Raw genomic sequence first — 20,710 nt, 5'->3', positions numbered from 1 at the left:
ATATAAAGATTGTACTTTACATATAAGTACATACATATTTATTCGCGCGCGTGTGTGTGTGTGTGTGTGTGTGTGTTTTATTTTTTGGTATATTGCTAGCGCATAAATATAAATAAATTACCATGTGAAGCGTGTCTAAAATTAGTCTCGATTACAATGCATATATATTAATAATAATAGTAACAATAATAGTTAAAAAAAATATAAATAATAATAAGAATAATAAAAGCATTCACTTTACAACATCAAAGCGAATAAAGTGCACTCATATCACCATTATCATTATCAATGACCATCATGTATTGTATAAAAAAAAAAAAATGAAATAATAAAATTATCCAAACCGGTAACTCAGTGTACAATTATTGAACTCGGTTTGCAGTAAATCGAGAAGAGTCATTTTATTAAAGAATTTAATTATTAAAATCACACCTCTCTGATATTTAATTAATGTAATTGTTGGATTTAATTAAACAATATTAAGTGATTTTTTAAATTAAATCTTTTGTGAGATTTGAGTAAATCCGAGATTAATTCATCAGCATTATTACATTTTTAATAAAAATTTTATTTTTTAAAATTCTATATGCAATTTTTTCCTTGAAATTTTTTCTTCAATTTCAGTTTTGATTTTTAACAGTTAAATTTTTATTATAAATGCAGTAACGTTGATTTATTAATAAAATTTCGAATTTAAAAAAATTTTAGATGAGAAAATTATATTAATGTCAATGAAGAAGAAATCAACATGCCAAACTCAATCAGAATAAAACAAACAAATAATTAATTAAATAAATAAATATGTAAATAAACAAGCAGTTATTGTTTTTTAAAATAAAAATATAAAAAACAGAGCGAACACTAATAATAATTAGTAAGGATACAGAATTGAAGAATAAAGCCACGGGAAGAAAAAATAAACTAAACATTAAGTTGGTTGTAAAATCATAAAAATAATAAATAATAAGTAATTGAATTAATCAGAGATTAATTATTATTAGGGACAAGCTGAGCGGACCTTTATCTTAGTGACAGCTTCTTCAACCATGTGCTTCTTAAGACGCTTACGACGTTTGCGTCCCCCTTCCTCTTCCACCTCGACCGAACCGAGAAAATGTAGTCTGAAAACGGTGGATGGACCGATCGAGCCGCCGATCGGGGCCAGCTTTCCTGACGACGAGGTCTGGGATGATGATCCCAATTGCTGGGTCTCCACCTGCTGCTGGCCCCCACCGGCAACACTCCCTATCAGTTCTTCACTCGAGTCGCATTCATCCTCGTCAATGCTGCCCTGGGAGGCGACGCTGCAACGGCCATAGCCATGCTGCCCGCTCCCATAGTTTAAGAGCGATTGAATCGGCACCGGCTCCGGGACGACATCCTTCACCGAGTCGCACGCGCGCGCCAAACAAACAGACAAACAGAAAGGCTCTGCTAGTCACATTGCCAATAGCATCACCAAAGGAAACAAGGCAATGAGCCAAGGCTTTTTATTACTTTTATTAATCATTATGATTTTTTTTTTTTTTTTTTTCGTCTCTCTTATGCTTCTAAAAATTTTTATCGCCTCAAAATTAATTGGACAATCGCAATAAGCGCTATTTAAAATTATTTATCCGTTGAAAAAATTTTTACTTCATCATCCAGCAGCAATTATCAAGAATAAAAATTTCTCATCAAATTAATTTTTTTTTTTTATGATTAAATTGTTAATGAAAATTTTTTTAATAAATTACATGAATTTTCTATTTTTAAATAAAGAGGTATTTTTATTTTTAAACTTCACGTCGATATCGTTGTAATTTAATGAGAAATCTTTATACGTTGTAAATGTCACTGTGTCAATGTTAACTTGTTTTAAAATTCTAAAAAATAAAATCAAAAAGTTTAATTGCAAATTTTTTCAACTGACAAGTAATTTTAAGCTTTTAAAATAATTATGAAGCTCTAATTTTAAATAAAGTAATGTTTTTTGTTAAATAAAAAAAAAAACTATTGTTTGAAATTTTATATTCAATAGCAGCAATAATAAATAATAATTATAAGCCGATAAATTTGAGCTATATTTGTTATTTTAAATGCTTTAATAATCTAACATATAGAAAGTATAGAACCGTTATGCATTATTATAAAAATAGCTTTGCAAGATGCAATTTTAAATACTTATTTAAATGCCTTAGCATATTTGCACAATATCTACTCAATTATAATTATAATCATAATAATAATAACATATATAAATTATTGTTCTAGCTTAAAAAAAAATTAATCAATTACTCAGATTTCCGTAGCATTACGTGATTTATACAATTGCCACTTCAATTATTTTGTTTTTCATGCCAATAAATAAGAATAATAATTATTATTTTTTATATTAAGAAAACAATAATCTAATACATTTATTTTAAAAAAATGATTTTTTTTGTTTCGTTATTTTTATTTTAAAACACAACGACGTGTGTATATGTGCAATTAAGCATATCGTGAAAAAACATTTTATTTATTACTACTATACGTTAAGAAATAAAAAGACCTAAATTACTGGCAAGCATATTTGAGAGCAGACGAACGGCATTTAAACAAAGAAAAATTATAATTATAATTATACAAATAATAATGATAATAAATGTTGATAAAAAATAAAATTAATGTTGATATTTAAAGAGATTAAAAAATAAAAAAATATGAAAATACTTAAAAGTAAATGAGTAAAAAAATTTTTAAAATAACAATAATAAAAATAATTAATGAAAAAATAATAATAATAATAATAATAATAAAAGACCGACATAACAGACAGACAGACACATAAAAAAGATTACACTGAGAAGATGACAGTGTTCGGTGGTCGGGTGGTGTTCGTGATGTGAGGAAGGGGGTCGCTACACTGAAACATTCAGGCCTCTTTGCATAGACGGCCGTCTCACAATTAGTTTATATGTATAATATATATAATAACAATAAAAATAATAAATATAAAGATAATTATATATGTAAATAATTATTATAATAAATCAAATTAACAAAATAATATAAATAATAAAACTGTCAATAAGAATCGCCGTTTAGACTTTATTTTTTTTACTCAGCGTGGCTCCGTCTTCAATAAAATTTTTAGCTAATAATTTAATTATAATTTTTTAAAATAATTATTACTCAAATCATTCTGGTAAATGCACTAAATAACTAAATCAATCCACAACTTAACTATTTTGTTAATATTTTTTGGACTAATCTATTAATTATTTATATGTAATAATTTTATAATAAATATGGAGCGTAATAATTGGTCTCTATTTTAACACTGAGCAAATGCAATGTCTAAACTGATGATAATATGTAATTATTTGCCAATATTTTTAAGAAGAATGTCTTATCCATAAAAATGAATTTACTTAATTTACATAAATAAAAATATAAATCTACAGTCTACAAATATTATTTTTAAAAATAAAACTAGACGATCTTCTTAAGTAAAATTCATTCTCGAAAATCCATTGGCTCAACTAAAAGTAATTTAAAAAGAAACATAAAAATATATTACCGATTATTTTCATAATAACAACCTAATTATTTAAAAAAAAAAATCAAATAAACAAATTGTCATTCACTATTACTGCAAATAGTCGGTATTACTCTCTAAGTGAAATTATTACAGCTTTTCAAATATATTGCAATAATAATAATAATAATAATAATAATAATAATAATAATAATAATAATAATAATAATAATAATAATAATAATAATAATAATAATAATAATAATAATAATAATAATAACGATAAATACTAGTATATATTTATGTATAATTATTACACTTAATATTTTAAATTAAACGGCAAATAAAAAATCAGTGTTAAGCATTCATTGCATGCTGAATTTACTTTTTAATTTATAATTAAAAATAAAAATATCAAAATAAATAAACAAATAATTTAAATATATAAAACATTTCACTGATCAAAAATTATACAGCAACCGAGTATGTATAATTTACGTAATATATATACACATTAGTACGAGTTGGAAAATTTTTCACAGGTGTTACGAATACTAAAATTTATTTTATAAACAAATAATATATATATATATATATTGTAATAAAATATTAATAAATCTAATAGTCAATCAATTAGTACAATTATCCAATAATTTTGCCGTTTGATTTATAATTATAATAATTACAATAATTAAATCAACAAGCCAACAGAGTGCTTAAACCAAGTGACTAGTTTCCATCGAGAATGAATTAAATATTAATATTATTATTAATATAATAATAACAACAACTTCATAATGATGATGATAACAATAATTACGAAATCTAGTGTATATTGTCGTCTCTCTGTGGCATATTATGACATACCTTTATCCTAGATACGGCTTCTTCCGCCTGACACATCCTCGTGGATTTAGTTGGTTGGCCCTCGCAAACAAGTTGCGTTGATCCGAGATATCGCGCACGAAACAGTACACCCTCAATCAGCACTGATGGATCATCCAGTAATCCTGTAAGTGGCACAGTTACACGTGATTTACTATTTGAATCATAATTATTGTTTGTTATTAATGTTCCAAATGTAATAACATAATCCGTCGATGCACGAAATAATTTAATATCGTTGCTCGTGAAAGCAATATTCGCTATTTCACCCGGCATTTTACTGATTAATTATGCCAAATTAAAATTATTACTCCGATGTCAACTCGTGTACTTGTCAGGGAAAAATAGATATAATTCAAGTCAATTGCTCAAGATTGTTTTTTATTATTATTATTATTATTATTATTATTATTATTATTATTATTATTATTATTATTACTTCACACCTCTCCCCACTGTTAAAAATTAAATACTAATATTTAACTGGCTAACGAGCGACTAAGTAGTAATTTTATGAACGTTTAAATTTCATATCTAAACGATTAATGATAACTGAGTATTTTCTTAGTGATAAAGAACTTGATTTTGTTAATTTAATAAAAATATATATGTTTGTGGATGAAAAAGAGACGGTTAACTGATATTTTGTGTTCTTGAAGGAAGCCACTTTAAATCCAAGATTATATATGACACAAAAAGAATGTAATTGTTGAGCACGTATGCACGTAGAGTAAAAATATATAAATTATCCTCGTTTAATGTTTATGTATTGTACGAGACATTGCCGATTGCAGAATGCGAATCAATGAGCAATGCAACAATTAAGTTTATTAAATGTATGACGTCGACGGCTGCACACGATTATAAAATTTTATTTAAATTATTAAGAACGAGGTAAAGTTATCGTGAGTATATTGTTAGATATTAGTTATTCAAATGCTCATTGGAGTATTTAATAGGATAAAAAGATAGTAATAGAAATAAGGAAAAATACATACCGATTAATAAAATGTTGCATTCCCGACATGGCAGCGTTGAAAAGTAAGGATTAAGATAAAAAATATAATTAGTAGGTATGTTATTTGATATTATCATATTTAGTTGTTATCAGTTGAAGATTTTTGTTTTAGTCCAAAATACTTATGCGTTGTTGACTATTTACTCATCAACATTGTTTTTATCAACTTTTAATGAGATATATGACTACAGTTTTTACCTTCTTTGTTACGGCTTTTCTTCTTTCCCTCTTTTTCCTGTAAAAATAAGATATTTTTTTCGTTTATTATTTAATATAAAATAATTAATTAGTACAATAATAAAAATAATAATAATAATTAACTGTTAAATTAGAATTAGTGATCATGAAAATTCTGCTACATGCCTATTTGAGGGTTTGAAAAAAAATGTCAATTATAAATCATGCTTTAGAAAAAATAAATTATCGGCAAACTAGTGAAAGAATAGTTTATTTGATTGATAAATTAAAGGTGAAAAGAAAAAAAAATAAATGGATGATAATAATAATAGTATAAATGTCAAGATAAAGCAAGAAAGATGGAGAGATAAATATTTAATGTATTATATTCTACAAATGCAATAGGACAAAGCTAATAATTGAGTGAAAGCATAGTTTAAAAAGTTAGAAAAAAATGCTTATTTAAGTTTATATTTTTAAGATAAAAGGCAGAAGCTCGTTGAGAATGCCATAAGCCAAGTAACCTCGTTCATCAGCGCAGAATAATTGTAACAGACGATAAAAAAAAGTAAAAATAAAAATATTAACTAAATAAAATAAATAAATAAAAGTTTAAAGAGCCTAGCGCATAAAGGGCATTTCATAAATAATAAAAAAAGAGGCTCTATGAACAGAAATGTTTTTGAACGTTCTGAGCACCTTTTTCGCCTTGCCGTTGGACTCCTTGAGGCTTTGTGTAGGCGAGGGAGAATTTTTAACCGGGGAGATCTTCTGGGGACTCGCTGAGGTTTGAGTAGTGGGTGATGTCGCCTCGCATTCAGACGTCGGCGACTGTATTACAGTGACAATAGGAGGCGGGGATATGGATGACGACGTTGAGGGCAGGGGCTCGGGTGGCGTTAGCGTTTCTAGTGGAGCTACACTCAATGTTTTCGGTGGGGTTTGCTTTGGTGTTACGACTTTGGTACTCATTGGTGGTAGCATTGTCCTAGTTTTAGGCTTCCGCCACCCCTGCATCAATACCAAGTACGAAAAGTTATCATTAGTTTAACCAGCGACATTAGCACGCGACTACGTGCATTGAGGAAGGAAAATATTGTGCACCAATCACACACCATACAGAAATTTCAAGATAGAATATAATAATGATATTGTTTTTATCAGAGCTAAATTTAGCTAACAAATAAAATTAATAATACCTTGTCATCGTAGAACCCTTGATCATCAGTTCTTTGTTGACCGAGGAGTCGGTCAGTTTCCAAATCGGTGTCGGCTTCTTCTTCATCTACAACTTCCTCAACCTCAACTTCGTTCTCGTCCTCAACGCGGCGAGCCTCTGAATCTTCGCTGTTGCTCTCGGTGCAAATCCGCCGCCTACCATCCAACATACTATAACTTAGTTAGATGCGCTTGGCGCATTGTCGATTAAACATTAAAGGCTATAAAGTTGTCATTAAAGTGTACCTGGGTATCCAAATGGGACTGACGCTCGGCTCGGGAGGATCTTCCGTTGGCGATTTAACTGGCAAGGTTTTTGTTTTCTGCAAAGCCATTCGTATATCCTTTATTGCAGCTTCAACTTCACCGCCAATCTCCAAGTTAATACTTTGTCTACCCTGAGGCGCAGGCGGTGGTGGAGTACCTAATGGATCTAAGCCGTCTAAATTCAACTCATTCGTCTCGTAAGAATTTTCTTTCTGGGTTATAAATAAATCTGGGGACGTTGCTTTCAAAGTTTGTAGTATGTCTTTCGTAACATTCAAACTAACATCTTTTTCATTATCGATATCAGTTCCCAGCATATCGTTTCTTGTCCTTTGAATTATTTCTTTTTCTATCTCATTTATCTGACGTTTCATCAACATCACCGTTGGATTATTGTTGTCGGTATCGCTCGCGTGACCACTCGATAAACCGTCCTCGAGCACTGGCATACTTGTGTATATTCTCAGTGAATCTGAATTGTTGCCGAGATCACCAACAGACCCCAGTAGCCCGCTTGCCGGTAATAGTTCATTGTCCATCATCATTAATGACATTTCGCTATCAAGATCACCGCAATTACTGTCGCAATCCGTTGTTTCCGGACTCAGAGTAAAGTTTCGTGAATGCCCGACCTGTAAACCTACTTCTGTTTCGCCAAGATCTTCACTGCTTCCAGTGCCCACAGACAAATCAAGGAAATTGTTCTCATGCTCGATCTAATTAACGGAATTTAAAATTTTTATCGTGGTTCAGAATTTAAAAATAATTTAACCGTATACTTACAGAAGGAGGAAAATCTGCTCGCTGTTTCTTTGGAGATTCATGTACCATAACTTCTTCTGTATTTGGTAAACCGCTGGCTAAACGCTGACCAACGTATGAGTTTCCTCCTTGTCGCCGTAATTCATAATCCAAATCCTTTGAATAATAAATGAAAATGTATTCAGTGTTTTAAAATATTTAATAACCTTTAATATAATTAATAAAATAATTACCTGAAATGGAAACGACTCGCCATTGCTTTCTTTTTCCTCGGTAGGAGCGGGACACTTGAAAAATTCCTCCAACACTTTTCTCGTTTCAGAAAACTCATATAAATAATCAAAAGTACTACCCCCGGGTGCAACAAGACTCGATAAATTATCACTACTGAGAAATGATGGTTTAAGAAAGTCTTCCTCCTCTTCCTCTTCCTCCTCCTCCCGTTGTAGTTTCAACTCTGCTGATTGTGTCACAAGATCTTGCGTTGTGGATATTTCTTCAACGGAGTGTGAAGTTACCATAAGATTGGTGTTACTTTTTTCAGGTGTTGGGCTCGTCGTCGTATCAACTAACACCTCAACAATTGGTTCTTCTTTCGCTGGCAAATAATCAGTCTCCTTTTCTTTTTGGTTTGGCGTTGTTGGTAAAATTCTCTGAGGAAATCCCGGTCTCGGTGTCATGTATATCGAGGGTGATGATAAAATATTTGGTAATCGTGAATTTTCACGCACACCATAGCGACGTGGACTACCGGAATACTGAGCTATGGGTAATTCACCAATAACCCTTGCTACTTTGTGATTTCGTTCTGGGGAGGGTGAATTTACTTCGCAGTCACTCGCGGGTGTAATCACCTAAATATAACACATTATTTAAAACATTTATATATATTAACCTACGTATGTAAACACACATGTATTTATATACCTGTGTGTGTACATAATATGTAAAGGTATTCGTTAGAGTTAATGAGAAAAGTGACGTTGTAAATAGCGAATTTAATTAATTCAACATATGCTAAAACAACGTCGTGTGGAATCATAATTAATGCAACTGTGAAAGTAAGATATACACGCCTTCACAGCTGGCTCTATAAACAAGATAATGTCTTGACAATTGAAGCAATTAGTATGTAATGTACCTTAAAAAAGTTCGACGTATTTCTCGGATACGTTGACGTAGGACTCGGTGAACTACCGCCACTTGAGCCAGGTGGTTCCGGAGGAATTCTACTGCTATTACGTTGCTGCTGTTGTTGTTGCTGCTGCTGTTGTTGTTGTTGTTGCTGTTGCTGTTGCTGCTGCTGCTGCTGCTGCTGCTGCTGCTGCTGTATATCATCTTGATCGGAATTTAAATAACTCGTAGTATTTATTTGTGAATTTGTTAACGTGCTGTTTGTCGAACCGAGATCCAATCTAAGTCCCTGCCAATTGTCATCAATGTCATCAAAGACAACAACCTCACCATCACTAACAATAGCCATACTTCTTGCTGGTGTCGTATGATTGGATTGATAATCAACACAATTCTTTGGTAATCCACAATCAATGTCTGTTATACTTTTCGGCACTGTATATTCTACATTATTGCTATTTAATACCGAGTCATAATTTATAATACGATTGCTTCGTGCAGCCTTTGGTGAGTCATAATCAAGAATTGATTTTGTTGTTGGATTACGACGAACTGAATGTACTTCGGATGAAAATACTGTTTCGGTTATTTCACGGTTTGCTCGCTGTCGTCTTGCTTCTCCACATCTAATAACGATAATAATTATTTATATTTCTTTTTTATTGAAAGCTTTATCATTATCTTGAACTATTTATTTTTGTGTGTTTTGATTTGTTTTATTAATAAAACTTACTTTCAGCCTCTCTGATTTTATCCCTCGTACAATATTTCATTTAGAATTGTTTCATTTATGATTGTATAGAAAAAGATCATCAGAAAAAAAAAAAATCTCGTTAATAATTAATTGATCAATTAACAATACAGACTATATACATTTACATTAAAATTTTCATAAATTAAATTTGTTAAACAGTAAAAATTTTTAAAATGCATGTTAAGAATTTTGAATAGTATCATAAGTATAAAATATTAAAATAATCTCATTTGAATTATCTAAACACAAAAGAATGTCAAGATAGAAATATCCCATGACAATATTCTATACTGAAATATCGTATAACATAAACCAGATATACGCACGACGTATTCAGTATTCATGAGATATGTTTCTATCTTCTACATAAATGTTTTTTTAAATATTGATTAGAAAGCCTATACACAGATCTATTTATACTGAACCATAATTAGTGGCAGCTGATTTGAAGACATAATCCAGAGATTAAAGAATTTTATAATTAGCAAATAAAATATTCTAGGTAGTAAAATGAAATCAGAGAGGCTGAAAAAAATTTTTATGAATAAAAAATAATTATTATAGTTATAATTATGGAGATATTGTTTAAAGTATTGTACCTGCTTCGTAATTCCCAGACACTCTGTCGATTGGGTGATTTACTATTTTTTTTCACCGTCAACTTGTCTCCAGTAGATTCGTCATTAGGCACGGACTTTGAAGAGGTAAGGAAACGAGGCTTCCTCGCAGCAACTTTACCTCTACTCTGTGAGAATACTTCTCTTCCTCCAGCTATCTCAATAATTCTATTCATAAGAAAAAAAAACATATACATACATATATATAAATAAAATATGACAGTATAAAAAAAATTACTTACAAAAAAAATTTTTATATTTATAGACCTATATTGCTTATGTATAAATGAATATAAAATACACATAAAATGTGTGCCAAATAGTTAACTGTTGATTCAAAGAGCGAATTCAAACGAGTGTATGAAAAGTTTATTTTTTTTTTCGACCCTTACCACTTGCTAACCACTTGTTAATGAATATAATGAGCACAAACTGCATAAACTCAAGGTTTATAAAACTTTAAAATAATAAACCCGTATATTTGTAGTAAATTCATCATTAATAATTATTTTAATTAATATTTCAATGCTTTTGCATTTAAATTAATAATTATTTTGACGTGTTTTGGTTAAGATCCATAACACAGTATGTTCTGTTGATATGGTTTAGTTATGTTAGCATTTGCCCCAACGAATGGGAAAAAAAAAAAAAAAAAAAAAAAAAAACACTATTCCTCCCACCACACGCGTGTGTTTGCGTCAACGAGAAATTTCGCTCTTGACGTTGAATGCGCTGCTATCGCGACTTCCTCTTTTCAAATTTAAAATGTATAAGATATTTATAGTTTTCATTTATTTTAACTTTTTATAATCTCACTTATTGAATGGATAAAAAATTATTTTTACTTGATAATACTGATGAAAATTAAGTTAGCTGACATCTAAAAATTTTTAGAATTTTTTTTATTGAAAAAATTATTCCAAAAGAAAAAAAAATTTTTTTCCAAAAAATGATTTTTAAAAAATTGCATTTTTAATTTTTTACAATTTTTACATGTCAATTTTTTTTTTAATAATTTTATTTGCACTGATTTATTTCTTAAAAAAATTCTAAAAATGATTAAATATCTGCTACTTTAATTTTCATAATTTTTATAAAGTATTATTCACTTCTAATTTAATATTTAAAAAAAAAAAATTAAAAATTTCTGCTCAGAATAAGAATTTCTTCAATAAGAATGCAAAAAATGCTTTAATAAATTTTCACAAATATTTTTAAAAAATTTTCTTTAGTTTCTTTTTTATAAAAATTAATTTTGCAGATATTTATTAAATTTTAAGAATTTTTATAACAAATAAATTATGACAAAATAAAATTGACATGTAAAAATTTAAAAAAAATAAAAATGCAATTTTTTTAAAAATAATTTTCCAGAAAAAATTTGTTTGTTAAAAAAAAAAGTTAAAGAATTGTCAAGTGACTGCTAACTTTAACGTCATGTCTTTTTTACTTGTAGAATTAAACTGAGAAGAGATTGTATAGTAGTGTGTACAGGAGTGATTGATAAAGACAATAAGTTTGAGCAAAGAACGCATAAATGAATAAAATACCGAGTGGATATAAATATCCAACAAAGCACAACCTTTTTTTCTATTCAAAACCGATTATACAATGGCATCAGATTGTACGTGACTCTTGTAAGCTTTCAGAACAACGACGTTGATACCCAAAAAGTTTAAGCCAGCAAGCCTCATGAGCTATTTCTCTTATCAAAGTACTTAACATACTTCAATAAGTCCGTCAATTTATAATAGAAATAAACTTTATAAATGAATGATAATCTCGGCTTTTGTTTTTTCTAGAATTTAACTAAAATAAATATTTATTATTTAATTAATTTAGAAGAACGACAGAATAAAACGGACGCACTCCGTTGAGGGTATAATTGAATTTTATGTTCAAATACACAATTTTCTTCTTTATTTCTATTCCAAGTTACTGAAGCGAATAAATTTTGATTTTTTTTAAAATCATTTTAGTAAATAATTTATCAGAGTTCAATTATTAATGAAGCTGAACTTATGTAGATAGAAGTATATATATAAAAAAAAAAAGTAACTAAAATATTTACAAAGATCCATATTAAATAGAAGATATAAATAGCACCGAATTGTAAATAATGTCTTTTGCATAGAAACACAGACAGAAATACTTGAAATACTAATGATATCAATAATTTTTAGTTTTTTTTTTAAAGATTGGGTGAATTGTCATTTAAATTATAAACTTTTTTTGGGCTTTAATCCAATAATAAAAATATTAATAATAAATTTCTTAAGTACGTAGAATTTTATTTCTTTTGAAGAAATAAAACTGACATTACTTAAAACGAAAAGTTTAAGACACAACAATTTACCGTATCTTATTTATTTTTTTTTTTTTAATAAATAATGATAGTTCTACTTCTTTAGTGAAAATAAACTTCAAAACTTTATTATAAATACTATTAGTTTCTTCTATTATTTTCATATTTGTTTTTTATGTAAATTATTTTTAAATTTCACTGATTTAAACTTTTTCATAAATTAGACAATTATCAAAGATTTTAATTAATTATTAAAAGTATGTATTTTACATAAATTAATAATTGCATTAAAATTTATCCTATTTTTAAATTTAGCTTAATTTATATAAAAATTTCTAATTAGACTAAATATTTAAGATAATTCTCATTTTTCTTTTTTTCTATTAATATTTTTCATATTGACTGTAAAATAAATCAATAAAAAAAAAAAAACTCACCGAGAATCTCGTAATTTATAACTTCTATCGCCTTTTGCAGAAGTTAAAATATAAACAGGACCTTCTTCAGGTCCACTGTCATCTTGCTGGGACTGTCCTTGATGATCGCTACCACCAAGACTCCCATAATTGTGTGCATCTTCACTGCGTCCTGATGCCGAGGACGATGAACTGGAAGACGACACTGGCTTAGTGGTGATCATCCCGTGCTGCTGATGGGAGGTCAATATCTGCTGCTGTTGCTGCTGCTGGTGGGACTGGGACTGGATCTGGGCCTCGAACCCCGGCATTATGTTTGCCGTCCTACGGGACAGCGAACCTGATTTTTTCCTGCGACTCGTCGCTCGTTTTCTACACCTACGAACGTAACTTGGAAGACTTAAAAAAAAAATGATAGATACTAAAAGAAAGCCAAAAAAAAAAAAAAAAAAACATAAATTACTAGTGGTGATTGCAACAAACTAGAGACTAAAATTAAAAAGCAACGCCGTGTATATTTATAAATAAAATTTAATTAAAACTCAAACAGAATTGGATTTTCAGGTGAGATAAAAGAAGGATCTGTAGCAAGCGCGGTGCGACAGGGGATTTTATTATATCCATTGTAAATACTATTAATGATTTTGATTTATTTTTTTAAATTTAGCATTTACTTCATCTCCTTTCTTCCTTTCTTCACGAATTTATTTTTATTTAATAAGAGAAAAAAGGGAACGAGGCTAAAGTAGGAATGGCGCGATCGATGTTGTTGCTCCAATTTTTGATGAGGAAGGGAGTAAAACGGCGTTCATGGAAATGCGGGTATGCTTGTGCTGTACATGCATCTCGTATAAACGATGAAATCGAGTCACGAGGGAGCACAGTGAAAATATATATACGTATATATATTTAAATAAAAATACTAGTATATAAAAAGCAAGAATAGCTAAGAAGAAAGCTAGAAGACGTCTAATAAGAATAAGAAGAAGAAGAAATGGAAAATGAAACTCTAAAATTCTAAAATTCAAGCATCTAGTAGTATCCAGAACGTAAATCGTTCCCTCGGCACACATAATTTAGTAGCAGGTTGTATCCTTTCAATATCATCACAAATGCGCCTTAGACTTAGACCGGTACACTCCATGGGCTAGAGTAGGTGTGTATGTTGCATCACAACTGAAAGCCACCAAAGCCTGCATGTTGGCTCGACACACACGTTGACTTGCCTGTCGGTGTTATTGTCGTGCTCCAGGTCAATCATGTCGATATGCGGGAATCCACTTCCTGATCCTCCTGTTACGACGCTCGTCGGCGAGGACGAGGACAACGACGGCGGTGTAGTGACCGGCTCCAGCTTTTTACACGTTGAAGTTGAATTACGACGGTCATGCGGCTGCTGGCCCGTTGGCTGATGATGCGATCCTGCCCCCGATTGCGGGGGATGACCGCCCCTAGGCCGGCATTTCGGAAATAGTCGGTTTAAATCTGCGTTCTCCAATATCAGGCTTGTCATCGCCACGTCCAGTTCATTTCGCCTGAGTCGATGTCCATCCTGGAATAAAATACCAGATATTATTCATTTTAATTCATCACCGATACAAGTTGCTTTTTAGATTTATATTTATGGCTGACGTTCAATACCAATATACCGTAAAAAAGACATATCGATTATTTTTTTATCAATTTGCTTGAAAAAACTCCAAATGAATATTCAGATAAAAAAAAATTTTAGAATGAAAAAAAGCTTATAGTAGGTACGTATGCATTTTTGGTTTCAAGTAAAGTAAATAACAATTATGAGAAAAGAGGTCTGTAATTATATATACATAAAGCCTTTGTTGGTTTTAGAATGTCAAGAAGGCTTTTTCTCTATTTTTTTTTTTTTTTTTTTACTATTTTTACATTCTCAAAATTAGAATGATAGACAAACTTTGAAAAAAAAAATTTTTTTTTTATTTTGTTTGCTGTTGAATATTTAAATAAAGTAGTTGATTAAAAAAAATTTTTTTTTTGACTGACATTTCCGTTTTTCTGATATAATTGGCAGATTACAAAAATAGAATATACCTTTTTAACTTTAAATAATAAATAAAAAATTGATTCCAAATATAAAATTTATCATTGTCAATGTTTAATAGCTATTTAGATAAACCAGGGAGCAGTTTATATTTATACTAATGTACATTATTAATGATATAATAATCCGATCTAGAGACACTATCTAAAGTGTAGACAAGAATTTGCGTCAAAGGAATTCTCCAGATGATTATCCGGCTAAGTTGAGCGTATAATCTATTTATCTGTTGATACCGCGACCGATTGTCGGACTGATATGTGAAAACACCGGCAACAGACAGAATCCTATTTTAACAGTGTAACCGCACAAACCACCCGCATGATTACCTCATTACTTGTCATGTGGATTTAATAATTAAACTTTAGAGACCGTGATCATGACAATTATACGTTTAAATAATTACTTTTTCTCTACTTTTTAATTTTCATTTGCACCAACCCAATAAAACTCAATAGAAACTTGAGAGATTGTTCAACTGCAAAAGAAAAAAAAAATTTTAAGACAAAGTTTGTATGAGCACGAGCCACTTTAAACTTGATTGAATCTAATGATATAAAAAAAAAAAAAAAAAAAAAAAAACGTTCAGAAAAAAATGTTTGGTAATCTAAAAAGAAAATCAAGATGAAGCGGTTAGATATCAAGTAATCGCTTAAGCAAAGTTAACTAGCGATAACTTCATCATTGGCTTCAGTAAAAGCAAAGTAGGTACCAGCCCACCATACCACTGCACTAGGAGCAGCAACAGTCGATGTAGCAATTAAGCCGACGAGATTGACTCTAATTGTAAGAAGAGACTCCGACGAACAAGAAAATTCACGTCTACTTAATGCTGGATATTTCACTGAAATAGAAAACTCAAAGACGTGTAAAAAAAAGTTGTGTGTGCCACTGTAAAGATGATCTTTCATCTTACCTTTTCCTCCCTCGTAACTTGTCTTTTCTATATATAATCTACACTAGAAAAAATTATAGAGTGCATCTGTGCTTTTTCCCAACTTAAAACTTCTTTAAAGACGAATGAACGCACTCTGCTAAAATTGCTGAATCTATCCTCATGTTCATTCTCCTTTTCCTTTTCTTTTTCTTCTTCTTCTTCTTCTCTACTCTTCCACCAACTACAGACAGACTGAAATTCATTTTTGCTAGCAAACAAAATTCCACTGCGATTACGATCAACGCCAATTTCTGACATTACTCTGTTTTTCATACACTTTCGCCGTGCACTAAGCTTGTCGAGTAGTGTAGAAAAGTACCTCGTACCAGGAGTTGCGTCGGTAGTCATATTAGTACCACCACCAGAAAAGAAATCTTCTTTACAGTTTTATTTCATTTTTTTTTTCAACTTCCTCTTTGGTACACTCTTTACGCCTCAGTCTCTCATTTCTTCTTTCACTTTTACTTCTTTCCATCTTTAGGAATACATACATACACACACACACACACACACATATATATATATATATATATATATATATATATATATATATATATATATATATATATATATATATATATATATATAGACAACCTGATGGCATCAGCAACTACTTCTCAGTGACAATTTCCACGTTGACGACTCCACCCTCACTCTCAACTCTCTAGCTACCATGCCACTTTCCACAGTAGTTTCAAGCGTCGACTTTGGGGAAACTCAAAAGTAACTTACTGAAAAGGGGAACCCCAAGACGTCTCACATTTCACGCTTCAGGATGTAAACACTCCAGACTTTAGTGTTCCGAATCAAAATTAATTATTATCTAGTATTAAGTTAACTTGATTAATTCAATTATTATTTCAAAAGTTTAAAGATATTAGAAAAACTTGTTGGTTTTAGTATAATTACTTTTTAACTTTTTTTTTTTAATTATTTTTATCAGCGTCATTTGTTTTTCTCCCTGGAGCTATTCCTTCTCCAGTCTTGATTATGTCATTAAATAAAAATACGGTCGATTTTAATTAAAAAACATAATTTTATCCTTAATGATAAATGATGCAAATGAATCAATTCAGCAGGTGTAATTAACCACCTGATATTCTAGTAGCTTCTCGGTTTGCTATTCCGAAAATTAGTTGTCGATTTCAATTGCTTTTGACACTGACAAATGCATAGAAGAGTATAGCGTGGTTGTAGCGGTAGTCGTACCAGCTATTGAGCATAGAGGGTATAAATTCCCGCAAGTGTACTCTCACTTGCAATTATTTATTCATAATTATCCTGTCGGATCAAACGCAAGTTCAGGATATTTTATTGCGTACAACATCCCTCTCATCAAGCAGATGACACTTCTATTTCATGTATTCCAAGGTGTCAATCCACCCATGACAAATATCGTCCTTTATAATATTTTCACTTGTATTTTTATTCCCCCTGAAAAATATATAAATAAATATATATATATATATATATATATATATATATATATATATATATATATATATATATATATATATATATATATTAAATAAAAAAGCTACAATATAGAGTATAAAAAAATTTCGTCAAGTAGGTGTAGCTTTCTGGAATCTTCTTCTAGCTCACTGAAGTCGTTTCTTCTTTGCGTTCACTCAAGACAAATCACTGAAAAGGAAACAAGCAGACACGCTTTTGATCGATTCGAGAGACCCTTGGGAGTCCTGTCAAAGCGGTGGCGTAAACGTGAATCAGACTAGCTGTAGGAAGATATATGTATAAATTTTTAGGTACCTCTAGGTACAGAGTAAGTGAAGAAGAAAAATGAGTAACGAAAAGAACAACGAAAATGCGGTTTAGCCAGAGAGTTAAAGAGGGTGGTGGCAGGTGGCCTGTTAAACCACGTTATTTTCTTTCTACTTTGTCCTTGTGACGAGCGTCTTTCAAACTGTGATCCAATGAAATTTGTACCAACATCCCTTGGCTACTATTACTATCTTGCTTTGTGTACAAAATAGTTGATAGCACAAGAAACAATTTCATTTTTCTGACCCATAAAAAAATTAATAACCAAAAGTTTTACCTCTACTAAAATTTTAATAAAGATTAAACAAATAGATAATAGCTATAATTATTAGCTATATCAAATAGATGAAAAATTTTTTTATACAAACATACAAATAACTCGATTTATCTTGATAATTATCATCATTATTGATATTACGAACGATTATAATCTGATAGCTAGTTGTTAGACTTAAAAGTTATTACTGAAGCATGCGAATAAGAAATAAAGTCGGAAGAAAAGTTATATTTTTTGAACTGATAGGGAGGGGTCGTAATCATGAGGAACAGGCGGCACGTCAGCGGAGGTCGACAATGGTGGGTGAATAAGGGTGAGGGCAGCTAGGTGGTTATACACGCAGGGGCCAAGAGGGTTGTATTATTATATAGGTAGAGAGAGCGCTAGCGAGAGAGAAAGAGTGGGTAGAAGAGCACGCTCGTGGTGCTGGAGGAATCAATAGGAGGTCACTGGCACCAACAGATACAATCGGCAAATTTCAAGTACGCGTGGGCTCAACTCTTGTAGATAGGTAGGTAGAGGACGCACATTCAATTGCACTTGAGCGTGTGCCTCTGTACTGTGGCTTGTTCATCCTTTTTGGCTTAATGTATATAGGATATACATTAACATCTATGTATATGTATATAGATATAGATATTTAGTCCAACACTCTCGATAGCACCCTTGCCTCAAGCATCGCCCTCAGCGAGTCTCAAGCGCTTTCATCGTCCTGGTAAAAAGGACGCTTTAGCGCCGGCGCGACAAACGATTCGTTAATTTCTCGCTACTCGGATATATATATAGAGAAAACTGGAGAAGTAGAGAACCAGAGAATCATACAAGAGTAAAGGGTCTTAACTTTAATGTTGAATTTTCTTCCTTTCACGAGCAAACACTTTTGTACAGAGCTTTCAAGGGTTTTACAATCGACGGCTCTGTACTGGCTTCCCAACTGTCCCCGATGTTGTGCCTTGTAGTACAACACATGGGGTGAATTAGTACAGACACGCTAATACGCTTTAAACCTATCGAATGAGTTGTCGAAACTGGTAAGAAAACAACCACAGTTCTGGTTGAAGCTAGCAGGGAATTAAAACCTGAAATTGATTTTTTACTTTAGTATAATTAATTTATAAAAGAATACATGAAAGCGATTAGATACTTAATTGATGTTGGAGATAAAAAGCCTAGCCGTCGAAACGAGGCTTTGAAAGCTTCACTATGCCTATTCTGTTATAGGAAATAGTTGAACGTGTGCCAGGTTTGACAGAAGAACAGTGTCGGCACAAAACAAGTAATACATTGGCAGATTGTGTGCTAGGATGAGTTGGAAGCACCCTCTCTTTCAGCTTTGTTCTCACTCTTGTGCATCTACTATAGGAGCTGGTTACTCCATCTCCATCGCTTCCGTATTCCATCTTGCTTGTGCTCTCTTCTTCACGTCCACATATCTTTATATCTGTCCCAGCCTGTTCTGCCATCAGCCTGATGTCTCCATAAAGAAGACTCCCCGAGCAGAGTTAAACTCGTCTCTGTCTAGTTTACTGAGTGCTGGTAGGTGAACTTGTTTTGATTCCATCCTCAGTAGTATCATGCAGAATTCAACTGGCTTTATAGAACCGATTCTAGCGGGTGAAAGTGTGCGCCGGAATTCAACAACGGGTGTATGGCGAACGTGGTTGGAAAAAAGAGAAGCAACCACCACACAACGTGTCTCGCGTGGCCGAGACTTGATCGATCGATTCTCTTCCAGTCGGCTATTGCCAAGCTACCTCCGCTACTGTACTATGTGTTGTTGTATATTATATATGCCACATGGATATATATCTACTCTGCATACGATGCCCCTGATGCTATTGCTACTGCTACTGCTATGAGACAGAGAAGAATTGAGGTCTCGATAGAATAGCCGATGCTTTATATCCACTTTTATTTTTATGCTTTTTTATTTAGTTTTTTCATTCAACATCACCATTTTATCTCACCAATTTATCTACTGTACTGTTTCATATGAGTTTGGTGTTATTCTTTTTTCTTCTGGAAAGTGTCTTCTAGTCAATTTAAATTTAACTTGTCTTATGATGAATTTTTTTATCTTCTAGCCTCATAAAATATAAAAACCCCACCATTCACTTGACAGTAAAATTTTTTAGAAAGCGTATATCGAATAAAAGTTTACCAGCATGAATTTAAAAGCTTAAAACTCATTAATTATTTATACAGCTGGCATAAATAAAATGTATTAGCATGACATTAAATCGTGACTCTCGATATGTGGGGCTGTTGCACCCAGGCCTTTTTTTTAGTATTTTATTATTAAAATTAACTACCTTCAATAGTTCAGTTGTGTAAATGTATGCATATACCTTATATGCCTTATAAATTTATTGGCAAGCACAAATTCTCTCACTCGCTTACGATTAATTCATGATGAACGTGCCATTAATCGAAATTATGTATATCCGATTGCTCCAGTCGTGAATTCACAGCATTGTAATATACATATACAATCCTCATCCTCTTCATTTCCCCCTAGCTCAATCTCTCATTCTCTTTCAGTTACTCATCTCTCTTCAATATTGCATTGCAAAATCGTTGATCGC

The 20,710-nt window shown here is 31.2% G+C and overlaps 1 protein-coding gene across 9 annotated transcripts in view; it reads right to left on the bottom strand.

Moving 5' to 3' along the window:
- The window catches only part of LOC141524813 (uncharacterized), a 29,615-nt gene that overhangs the window by 6,235 nt on the left and 2,670 nt on the right, over positions 1 to 20,710 (bottom strand). Inside the window, exons 3-14 of one of the 9 annotated variants that reach the window (XM_074238907.1) lie at positions 14,282 to 14,607; positions 13,077 to 13,433; positions 10,317 to 10,502; positions 8,971 to 9,589; positions 8,063 to 8,683; positions 7,851 to 7,985; positions 7,047 to 7,783; positions 6,782 to 6,971; positions 6,282 to 6,593; positions 5,604 to 5,640; positions 4,370 to 4,512; positions 742 to 1,381 (exon numbers count right to left, since the gene is read on the bottom strand). In XM_074238907.1, coding sequence (XP_074095008.1) covers positions 998 to 1,381; positions 4,370 to 4,512; positions 5,604 to 5,640; positions 6,282 to 6,593; positions 6,782 to 6,971; positions 7,047 to 7,783; positions 7,851 to 7,985; positions 8,063 to 8,683; positions 8,971 to 9,589; positions 10,317 to 10,502; positions 13,077 to 13,433; positions 14,282 to 14,568 — 4,008 coding nt within the window. In that variant the 5' untranslated portion in view covers positions 14,569 to 14,607 and the 3' untranslated portion in view covers positions 742 to 997. Of the gene's footprint in view, positions 1 to 741; positions 1,382 to 2,540; positions 2,905 to 2,982; positions 3,507 to 4,369; positions 4,513 to 5,603; positions 5,641 to 6,281; positions 6,594 to 6,781; positions 6,972 to 7,046; positions 7,784 to 7,850; positions 7,986 to 8,062; positions 8,684 to 8,970; positions 9,590 to 10,316; positions 10,503 to 13,076; positions 13,434 to 14,281; positions 14,608 to 20,710 lie in introns of those variants that run through there. The other 8 variants (XM_074238908.1, XM_074238909.1, XM_074238910.1 and 5 more) reach the window with 8 other exon arrangements.

Source organism: Cotesia typhae, unplaced genomic scaffold (genome assembly GCF_013202065.1).
Source record: "Cotesia typhae breed Kobodo isofemale line unplaced genomic scaffold, CoteBio_Ctyphae contig_23, whole genome shotgun sequence".
Lineage (NCBI taxonomy): Eukaryota > Metazoa > Arthropoda > Insecta > Hymenoptera > Braconidae > Cotesia > Cotesia typhae.
The sequence above is the reverse complement of the archived record's forward strand: the minus strand, read 5'-3'. Positions and strand labels throughout refer to the sequence as shown.